Source organism: Gopherus flavomarginatus, chromosome 8, assembly GCF_025201925.1.
Source record: "Gopherus flavomarginatus isolate rGopFla2 chromosome 8, rGopFla2.mat.asm, whole genome shotgun sequence".
NCBI classification, from domain to species: domain Eukaryota; kingdom Metazoa; phylum Chordata; order Testudines; family Testudinidae; genus Gopherus; species Gopherus flavomarginatus.
This window is the reverse complement of record NC_066624.1, coordinates 107,322,562-107,333,154: the sequence shown is the minus strand read 5'-3', so window position 1 is coordinate 107,333,154 and position 10,593 is coordinate 107,322,562. Positions and strand designations below refer to the sequence as shown.

Genomic DNA, 10,593 nt, shown 5'->3' with positions numbered 1-10,593 from the left:
GGGGGGTGCAGTGAAGCGGGGGGGCTGTGCGCTCGGGGGGTGCAGTGAAGCGGGGGGGCTGTGGGCTCTGTGCGCTCGGGGGGTGCAGTGAAGCGGGGGGGCTCTGTGCGCTCGGGGGGTGCAGTGAAGCGGGGGGGCTGTGGGCTCTGTGCGCTCGGGGGGTGCAGTGAAGCGGGGGGCTCTGTGCGCTCGGGGGGTGCAGTGAAGCGGGGGGGCTGTGGGCTCTGTGCGCTCGGGGGGTGCAGTGAAGCGGGGGGCTGTGGGCTCTGTGCGCTCGGGGGGTGCAGTGAAGCGGGGGGGCTCTGTGCGCTCGGGGGGTGCAGTGAAGCGGGGGGGCTCTGTGCGCTCGGGGGGTGCAGTGAAGCGGGGGGGCTCTGTGCGCTCGGGGGGTGCAGTGAAGCGGGGGGGCTGTGGGCTCTGTGCGCTCGGGGGGTGCAGTGAAGCGGGGGGCTGTGGGCTCTGTGCGCTCGGGGGGTGCAGTGAAGCGGGGGGGCTCTGTGCGCTCGGGGGGTGCAGTGAAGCGGGGGGGCTCTGTGCGCTCGGGGGGTGCAGTGAAGCGGGGGGGCTCTGTGCGCTCGGGGGGTGCAGTGAAGCGGGGGGGCTGTGGGCTCTGTACGCTCGGGGGGGGTGCGGTGAAGCGGGGGGGCTGTGGGCTCTGTGCGCTCGGGGGGTGCGGTGAAGCGGGGGGGCTGTGGGCTCTGTGCGCTCGGGGGGTGCGTTGAAGCGGGGGGGCTGTGGGCTCTGTGCGCTCGGGGGGTGCGGTGAAGCGGGGGGGCTGTGGGCTCTGTGCGCTCGGGGGGTGCGGTGAAGCGGGGGGGCTGTGGGCTCTGTGCGCTCGGGGGGTGCGGTGAAGCGGGGGGGGCTGTGGGCTCTGTGCGCTCGGGGGGTGCGGTGAAGCGGGGGGGCTGTGGGCTCTGTGCGCTCGGGGGGTGCAGTGAAGCGGGGGGGCTCTGTACGCTCGAGGGGGGTGCAGTGAAGCGGGGGGGCTGTGGGCTCTGTGCGCTCGGGGGGTGCAGTGAAGCTGGGGGGCTGTGCGCTCGGGGGGTGCAGTGAAGCGGGGGGGCTGTGGGCTCTGTGCGCTCGGGGGGTGCAGTGAAGCGGGGGGGCTGTGGGCTCTGTACGCTCGAGGGGGGTGCAGTGAAGCGGGGGGGCTGTGGGCTCTGTGCGCTCGGGGGGTGCAGTGAAGCGGGGGGCCTGTGGGCTCTGTGCGCTCGGGGGGTGCAGTGAAGCGGGGGGGGCCCTGTACGCTCGAGGGGGGTGCAGTGAAGCGGGGGGGCTGTGGGCTCTGTGCGCTCGGGGGGTGCAGTGAAGCGGGGGGGCTGTGGGCTCTGTGCGCTCGGGGGGGTGCAGTGAAGCGGGGGGGGCCCTGTACGCTCGAGGGGGGTGCGGTGAAGCGGGGGGGCTGTGGGCTCTGTGCGCTCGGGGGGTGCAGTGAAGCGGGGGGGGCTCTGTGCGCTCGGGGGGTGCGGTGAAGCGAGGGGGCTGTGGGCTCTGTGCGCTCGGGGGGGGTGCAGTGAAGCGGGGGGGCTGTGGGCTCTGTGCGCAGCCCCGTGCCCCTTGCTGAGGGGAGGCCGCCCGGGAAGGGGGAGCAGGGCGAGGCCGGGCCGCGCTCTCGCTGCCCAGCGGAGCCCCTGGGCCTGGGGGCCGCGGGGGCGGAGCCGGAGCCGCCGGAGTTTGCGCTGTAGCCGGGCGGCGCTGGGACCCGGAGAACAAGGGCGAGGGGGACCCACCCCGCGAGAAGCCGGGCCGGGCCGGGCCGCTGCGTTTGAGGGGCTCCGCGCCGGGGCCGGGGGGCGCCGTGCTGGGGGCCGGGCCTGGTGGCGCTCGGGGCCCGGGGGGCTGCAGGCCTGGTCGGGGCCCGGGCGGGGGGCGCCATGGCGGCCGCCGAGACGAAGATCATCTACCACCTGGACGAGCAGGAGACGCCCTACCTGGTGAAGCTGCCGATCCCGGCCGAGCGGGTCACCCTGGGCGACTTCAAGGGTCTCCTCAACCGGCCCAACTACAAGTTCTACTTCAAGTCTATGGACGATGACTTCGGGTGAGTGGGGGGGCACCCCGGTACCCCCACTCCTCCCTTCGGGGTTTGCTGGGGGGCACCCCCGGTACCCCCAATCCTCCCTTCGGGGTTTGCTGGGGGGCACCCCCGATACCCCTAATCCTCCCTTCGGGGTTTGCTGGGGGGCACCCCGGTACCCCTAATCCCACCTCTGGAGTGTGCTGGGGAGCACCCCTGGCTCCCCCAATGCCAGGGATCCTTGGACTCTCAAATGTCTATATCTGGGTAAGAAGGTTGAGGGATTTGTACCTTCTTCCCCAAATTCTCTCTCATTTTGGGGCCCCATAGTCTAGTTTTTCTGGCACCCCCCAACAAACTCTACATCTCTTTAAGGAACCACCATATAGGCACACGCTTAATTTTCCTATGGAGCCCCTGATCCATTTCTCTCCCCAGGATATTCACATCCCTTCGCCCCATTCTGTCATCTCCCTGCATCCTACTCTTTTCCAGTCTCTGGTGAAGAACCCATTTCTACCTGGGGAGCTCTGGTCCTCCTGTCTTGCAGAGCACCTGCTTGGGAAGGGGTTGCAGGGCCCCTCTTGCTTGTTTTTTTCCCCCTCACAGGGTTCACAGTTTACTCTAGAACTTGTTAGGGGGCAGCTGGGGCTTGCAAGAGGTCTATAGTTTCATACTCCTCCCAGCTCCTTTCTACTACAACCAAAGACTGCCCCAGGCTGTGGCCTTGTTAGATCTCATAAATTAGAGCCATGCCCATAAATTGGACCTGGTTACTGCTTGGATGAGAGTCTTTCAGATAATTACTTTCTCTGCTGAGTCCATTTTGGCCCAAATACCCCAGTCTGGTGTTAGGTCTGGAAATGACAACTTTTAGTTTAGACCTATTCATGGTCATGAAAGATTCCTGGCATTTCTCAAATGAGTTGGTATTACCTTTTGTCCAAATTCCAGTTGAGTTAAGTACATTTTCCTGTCCTGTCTTCCCTCTGGAATTTCAGTTGTTTGCACTACATATTCTGTGCCTAAATTGTTGTATCCCGTTGTTGGGTACTGCCAAAGTGCTGCTGCCTTCCCTTCAGAGGAGGCTGCATTTCAATGGTGGGTGAAATGAATTCTCCATGCATATTGTTTGTAAATAAATGCTTTGGGATCCTTTGAAATGTTGCTCTCAAAATGAATTGAAACCCTTGAGTGCAACACTGCCATATAGGTGGAAAAGTGTCTGCATTTGTCAACCAAGAGTAGTAATAAATAGCAATGTCTCAAGTTGTGGCCAGAGGGTCTGGTGGAAGCTGCAGGAACCTGTGTGAGGCCTGGTCTTATTTCATAGCTTCACTAATGATCCAGAAGAGGAAGCATATGGCAGATCAGTGAAATTTGCAGATGAAACAAAACAGGGAGGAGCTGCAGATACCAGTGAAGACAGGGAAATGATACAGAGAGACCCAGTGAGACTAGAAATGGGCTGAAAATAATAAAACAAGGATCAGGTTGGACAAATGCAGCTCTTTCAATGGGGGAGAGGAATAACCCTAAACCTGGATCCTCTTCGGGTGGAAGAAATCTGGGGTGTAGAAGTGGATGAGAGAGACTGAGGGGATGGGCAGCAAATCAGACTGGAGTCTGCAGTATGATATGGGGTAAAAAAGTGGTCACTGTGGTTTTGTTTTAGTGCCACGTACTTCTATGCTGCTGAATAAATCATCTAATTGAGGCTGCAGACGCAGAGGCCTTAAGTTCTGGAGCAGGGAGGGGAGAGTCTCTCTCTGTCTGACTCTGGGGAGAACCCATCTGGAATGTTGCTTTTAGTTCTGGGTACCTGCTCGTTCAGAGAAGTGCAAGGAGAATGATCTGAGGGCTGGAGGGAGACAGTAAGACTGATCCAGCTGTGGCATTGTGTCCAAGGAAGACGCGGGGGCCCTGTCACTTAAGATGTTTTGATAACTTCTAAACAGTATACAGGCGGGAATAATCTTCAACTGACCCATGGGGAGGTGGGCTGGCAGGAACCTACTGGGATCTTGTATTTCCATCCTAGTAAGATGAATGTGGAGGAGAGATCATTATAGAAGGGCATGGACACTTACTGTGCCATGTGAGTGACTGAAAAGAATTGGTGTGTGCTTGAGATAGAAAGGGGTGGTATTCAGGTGCACTTACTACTCTTTGCCAGACAATCTGCCCCTTTTCCCCAGGTTGCCCCTTCCCCCAGCACCTGCAAGGAGGAACGTGACTCCTGTGGAGTGAGTCTCCTGAGCCAGCCTGCTTCTGACAGTGGGAGAACTTCTAGAAACTACTTATTTGAGGCAGAGGGAATGGTGGCGCCTCAAGGTTCAGTGGCAGCTGGTAACACAGAAAGGGGAAGCCTCCAACTGGGATGGGCCTTGGGCCTTGGCCCCAGCTCTAAAGAGGCAAAACTCCCAGGGAATGAGGGTGAGTTCTCTGCAAGCCGTCTGTCAGGGATGGATGCATTTCACCCTCCCCAGAGTCAGCCAGATTTACCTGCTAATTTCCCCTTCCCTCCTCTGACAGTTTTCCCTTCCTTCCTCTGCCCTAAGCTCAGGCCTGGTCAACCGTCTTTTCCGCCTTTCTCCGGGCAGGACAGCTCTGGCATGGCGTTCCCTTGGGAGCTCCCTTCAGCTCTCCACATCCCAAAGCAGCAGTGCAGCCACTGCCTTAGGCCATGTCTTTGCTATGAGCACTAGGGCAACACAGCTACAGCCTTGCAGATATGCCACGGTCGTGTGGTAGAGTAGACACTACGGCGCTGGAAGGCACTTTAACGGTAGGTGGGTTGATAGAACAATTCTTCCATTGATCTGGTCATGTCTACACTGGGGGTTAGGTCAGCACAGCTACAGTACTCAGCGGTGTGAACTTTTAGCTATGCCAGCCTACATTTAACTGTAGACCAGGCCTTAATGTGTGGGATTTTCCCTTATTTTATTTATCTTGTTAACATCTGTTTCCTCTGAGTATCAGGATTGCAGGGAGGCTGATTCAGTGTTTACATCTCCTTGGAAATGTGAACCAGGATTCTCCTTACTGAGTGTGGAGTTGCAGGGCCGATCAGCAGCTATTGCTAGCCAAAGTGCAGGGTACCCAGCCTTGGAATAAGTGAATTTCGGAACAGTGTCTTCTGAGGGAAGGAAAGAAACCCAAAATTAATTAATCTTGCAAATTTGGAAGAGGAGAGGGTTAAACAGAGAGGTCGCAACATTTCCTGAGCTAGTCCTCATGGGGAAATGGGTTCATTACCCACCCACAGAGCAGGAGTCTGTTACTGGACTGAGATGTAACAGCAACAAATGGCAATAGAGTCCCCTTGGGTAAGTCAGTTAATCTTTCCGTGCCTCAGTTTTTCATCTGGTCCTGCTAGGCAAGGCAGGGGGCTGGACTCAATGACCTTTCAGGGTCCCTTTCAGTTCTGTGAGATAGGTATATCTCCATATATCTGTAAACCAGCAATTATCATACTTGCCTCCCACCCTTTGTTTGTCTTGTCTCTTGAGATTGTAAGATCCTCAGGGCAGGGACTCTTACTTGTGTGTATCTGTATCTGTGCAGTGCTTAACACAACAGGCCCTGATCTCAGTTGATACCCTGATTTTTTTTAATTTTTTTTTTTTTTTGTTACTGTATCCATGCAAGGACATGACAAACACCACACCTCCTGAAGCCCCATTGTAGCTTACTTGGTTATTCAGCAAGGTTCTGGATCTCCGTAATGTGTGACAGGCTCCCCCAAGTTGTCACAGTGAAATGGTGTCTTGCTTTGAGCATCGCAAAGGCAGGTCTTCCCTGCAGTCTGTGCTATGCACACAGTTGCAACAGTTAAACTAAAGGTGTGATTTTTAAGCCAGTTTATTTAAACTGGTGCAACTCTGTGGCTACTCTCTTAAATCAATTTAAACCAGGTTTTTATTGGTTTAGATTTTACCTGTAACCAATATAACCAGTTTTAAACCAATAGAAGGATGTCCATGCAGTCCTTGCTCTGGTTTAATTTAAGTAATCTTTTAAACTCATGCAATTTCTGTGTGTAGGCAAACTCTTAGCAACTGGCTCAAAGTTTTCCCTCTTCTCTCCTCTCCCTAAATCCTTGGCTGCCTGAAAGTTTTAATTTTCCCCCTTACTCTGCTTCTTTTTTTCTCACAACTCCTGTTGTGCTTAAGGAAGTAGTTGGTCTGAGCAATTGATTGTTTTGCTTGTCTCCATTGTGCCTTGCCAACTCTTCTATTCTATTCCATTGCGGTTTCTGGACCTATGTGATCTCCCCTTTTTTGGGCAGTGATAAGACAAACCAGCTCCCATGCCCTTTTGTGTTGCATCACTTAAGGGGACACAAGTGATTTGGGGTGGGATGATGGGGTGCTTCTGCTGCTTCTCCCACTTGTGTTCAGAAGTTGATTCCAACTTTAATCTCTGAACAGTGGTGAGTGATTTCCAGGTCTCAGCTGGCAAGCAAAAATTAGTATCCAACTGATCACCAGCCTGATAACTAATTCAGGCCTATTTAATTATCACTCAGCTTTCCAAAGCTGGGTTCAAAGCTGAGATTAGGAGAACTTTCTGGAGACAGAACAAAGCAGGCCCTGCTGGAGTTCCCAGCTCCTGGGTCTGACGCTGTTGGTATTTGGCGACCTCATCTCGCACACATGTGCACGGGGAAATGTGTTGATGTCTGCTGAGAGGCTGATTGATTTATTTTTATTGTGAGATCTTTCTGAAATCAGTGCCAGGAGCCTCTGTCTTTCTGGTTGAGAGTGTTTTGGAGACAAGGAATGGATCCTAAAGCTAATAAGCAGTGTCAATCCTTAAGAAGTGGTGAGCTGCCTCATAGCGTGCCAGCCCTTTGGAGCCTGAGATGATATTTTCTTGTATGCGTAACTTCCTTGTTTAAAGAAGGCTCCTGGCTTTGCCCTGTTCCTGGTGATAGGTGCTGCTGTCACTCAAACTGGATTGCATGCAGAGAGAGGGTGAGAGAAAATCCCTTGACAATGTAAGTGAGCTCACAAGGCTTGGAAGCCTTATGTGATTTGTTTGCTTACTTATTTCCCTTGTGGTAAGTCTGGGTAAGGGGCTGTCATAAACAGATAGCTAAGGGTTAATGTCTCTTTCACCTGAAGCACCTGACCAGAGGACCAATCAGGAAACCGGATTTTTTCAACTCTGGGTGGAGGGAAGTTTGTGTCTGAGTCTTTGTTTTCTGTCTGCCTGCTTTCTCTGAGCTTTGGAGAAGTAGTTTCTGCTTTCTAGTCTTCTGTTTCTAAGTGTAAGGACAAAGAGATCAGATAGTAAGTTATATGGTTTCTTTTCTTTGGTATTTGCATGAATATAAGTGCTGGAGTGCTTTGATTTGTATTCTTTTTGAATAAGGCTGTTTATTCAATATTCTTTTAAGCAATTGACCCTGTATTGTGTCACCTTAATACAGAGAGACCATTTGTATGTATTTTTCTTTCTTTTTATATAAAGCTTTCTTTTAAGACCTGTTGGAGTTTTTCTTCACTTCAGGGAAATTGAGTCTGTACTCACCAGGGAATTGGTGGGAGGAAGAAATCAGGGGGAAATCTGTGTGTGTTGAATTTGCTAGCCTGATTTTGCATTCCCTCTGGGTGAAGAGGAAAGTGCTTTTTGTTTCCAGGACTGGGAACGGAGAGGGGGAGTCACTCTGTTTGGATTCACAGAGCTTGTGTCTGTGTATCTCTCCAGGAGCACCTGGAGGGGGGAAGGGAAAAAGGATTATTTCCCTTTGTTGTGAGACTCAAGGGATTTGGGTCTTGGGGTCCCCAGGGAAGGTTTTTCAGGGGGACCAGAGTGCCCCAAAACACTCTAATTTTTTGGGTGGTGGCAGCAAGTACCAGGTCCAAGCTGGTAACTAAGCTTGGAGGTTTTCATGCTAACCCCCATATTTTGGACGCTGAGGTCCAAATCTGGGACTAAGGTTATGACAGGGGCAATGCCTGTCCTGCACCTCTCCTCATCCTCTAGCCAGTGACCTGCTAACTGTGTCGTTACTCATACTGAGGGGTAGGGTGTATGCTGTCCCTGTGGCATTCACGGGCTGAGCACAGATCTGTTGTGTTTTTCCCAAGCAGTAAAATTCCCTAATTGAGGAGAAGAGTTGTTCATTCCCTGGATGTCCCTCAATCTGTTGCTGCAAAGACGGGAAGGGCTAAAGGGACAAGACAAATGGGTTTAGTTGAATTGTAGATGCCTGCAGTGCTGAGTACTCTGGGTAACTCTGCTTTGGACAATTAGACTGACTCAGCCTAGAAATTCTTGTGAAAAAGTACCTGCCTCCTAGGACAAAATTGAGGTGGTTGGCTGATGCCCAGCATATTGACTAGCCCTCCCCCAACCAGGTTATTCCTTGTCAAGCTGACCAGAAAGCTGGAGGTCCTTCGAGGGCAGTGTTCACCTCTGAGACATGTTCACAGTACGCACGTCTATTGCAGTCTCTCCTACTTAGTTGTGAGGGCACAGAGGTCTCCCTGCTGATCAGATAGGATGGAGTTGCCTAAGTGAAGGCAAATGTTATTTGAAGTGTTTCTTGGGTGTCTGAATGCTGGGCGCAGCACCCACTGACTGGCTGCTCTTCTGCCTTGTAGGCTGCTGAGCACATGGCTAGGGACTGCCAACCTCTCCATCCTCTTCTGATGGCAAGTTTCCACACCATTCTCCCACATAGACACTGGAATTGATCCTAGTCGTGGCTATTGTAGGAGCCTGTTCCCAAGTTGTGGGGGGAGGCAGAGCAAGAGCACCAGGGCTGTGGTGTAACAGATGTGTGTGTGGAGGGTTAGTTGCTGTACTCACCTCTGGATGGCATTGCATGTGCCTGCATTGCTGCTCCCTTCTGCTCAAACCCAGCTATTAGACTCTGTCAGTGTCCAGCCCTGTCTGTGTTGTGGTTGACACCATTTTAGCAACCACCATGTTTGATGGCACTTGTACCCTGGCTTCTTTGCCAGGGAGAGGTGTTCTGTAAGACAAGCTAGCCAATTTGGGCCCTGTCTACACTACACAAACAACAAACCTTTCACAACACCTACTGAACTTGTTTGCAGCTAATGATGAATTGAAAAGCTGAACACGGACTTCTTGACACAATTCTGATTCATGAAAAAGTCCAGAAGTTTACGTTCCACACCAGAACAAAACTAAAACCAAGTTTTGGGACCTCAAAAGTTGTCGTGAAATGGAATTGCTGTCCTCTAGCCGTCTCTAGGTGCAGCTTAGCTGAGTTCCAGCATGTTTGATCTGACATTTGATCTGTGATCATGGCCAAACATAGCCTTGTTCTCTGCCTGAGCTGCCTGCTCTTGGCTGTTAATGTCATGGTTTCGAGCATGGTTCTCTGCCCATCTGCTGAAATGTATTCCACTGGATTTAACTCTTGTGTAAACATGGCTCTGCACTCTTGTTTCCCTGAGCTGCTGTATGCTGTCCATCACAAGGTCCTATTTGGTTATGGTGTGGTGAAGTGGGAATTTTCTGTACATTTTTTTGAAACCTATATGTGCCTCAGTTTCTCCTGTATTTCGCATGGGTATCCAGTGGTGGCGGGGGGGAAGAGGAACCACTTGCTCTCAGGGAAGGCTGAGCAAGAGATGTGGGTATGAATGTCACTTGTCTGAGCATGAATGAGTTCTTAAAAAGGGCAGGCTGAGGCTGACCCCATATCAGTGGAAAATCTGAGAAGACCATGGCAAATCCAGTCACCAGGACATTGACACCTTGCAACTAATCCCCAGAGGGAAAGGGGTTTCTCCACCACTCAGCATGGAAGCTGAGCAAAATCCCCAGCTTGAGAACAAAGAACTGGGAAGGAGTGAGGTGGAGGGATCGGATTTGGCTAGTGGAAGGAGTCGAGCCTCTCACCTGGGAACTGCCCAGGGAGGTCAGACTGAGAGAGAGAGACAGAGCCTGAATATGGAGTTAATTACAGCTTGACTGGGCTCTGGGCTAACCAGAATGGGACTTGGACTATGCTTTAACCTTCAGTCTCTGGACTCCCCTAAGGACTTCCTAGGCTGTGTCCAATTGACTGCTAAACCTGACCTTTCTTGACACTAAGCGTCACTGCAAATATTGGGTGAGGTGCATTAATCCCTGAAGGGTGGACAAGTCCCTACCAGAGTCTGTCTCAGCTGGACTCTCTGGACGGAGCTCGCAGAGTGAAGCAGGAGGGCTGGAGCCCCAGACGTTCAGTCTAGGAGGTGATGAGGCCTCATGGCTCACTCTGAAGGAAGAGTGATATCCCTTGGGAGTCTGGCAGATTGAAGGGATTCCTCCCAGAGACTGTTCCAAAGCTGAGGGCATAGCACCAATCCTGTGGATCTGAAACATACGGTTCTGCCAGAAAGGGTGTTTTCTGTACTCAACATTAAATTGGCTTCAGTTACTGACTCTGTTTTCTGAGTTCAGTGGTCTGCCAGTGGCTTTCAATGACAGCAGGGTCTAGTGCTCCAAATGAAGGAAAGAGGCCTCATGCACGTAGCAGCCTGCCAGGGAACATGTGAGGCTTTGGTGGGGGGTATCTCTGGCTTCTGTGGTCAGGACAGTGA

At 52.7% G+C, this 10,593-nt stretch overlaps 1 protein-coding gene across 5 annotated transcripts in view; it reads left to right on the top strand.

Annotated features, from left to right (window-relative positions):
* The first annotated feature begins 1,846 nt into the window (after positions 1–1,846).
* The window catches only part of DVL3 (dishevelled segment polarity protein 3), a 45,241-nt gene continuing 36,494 nt past the window's right edge, over positions 1,847–10,593 (top strand). For all 5 annotated transcript variants that reach the window (XM_050966250.1, XM_050966251.1, XM_050966253.1 and 2 more), the window contains exon 1: positions 1,847–2,041. In XM_050966250.1, the coding sequence (XP_050822207.1) occupies positions 1,875–2,041 (167 nt within the window). In that variant the 5' untranslated portion in view covers positions 1,847–1,874. The remainder of the gene's footprint in view (positions 2,042–10,593) is intronic.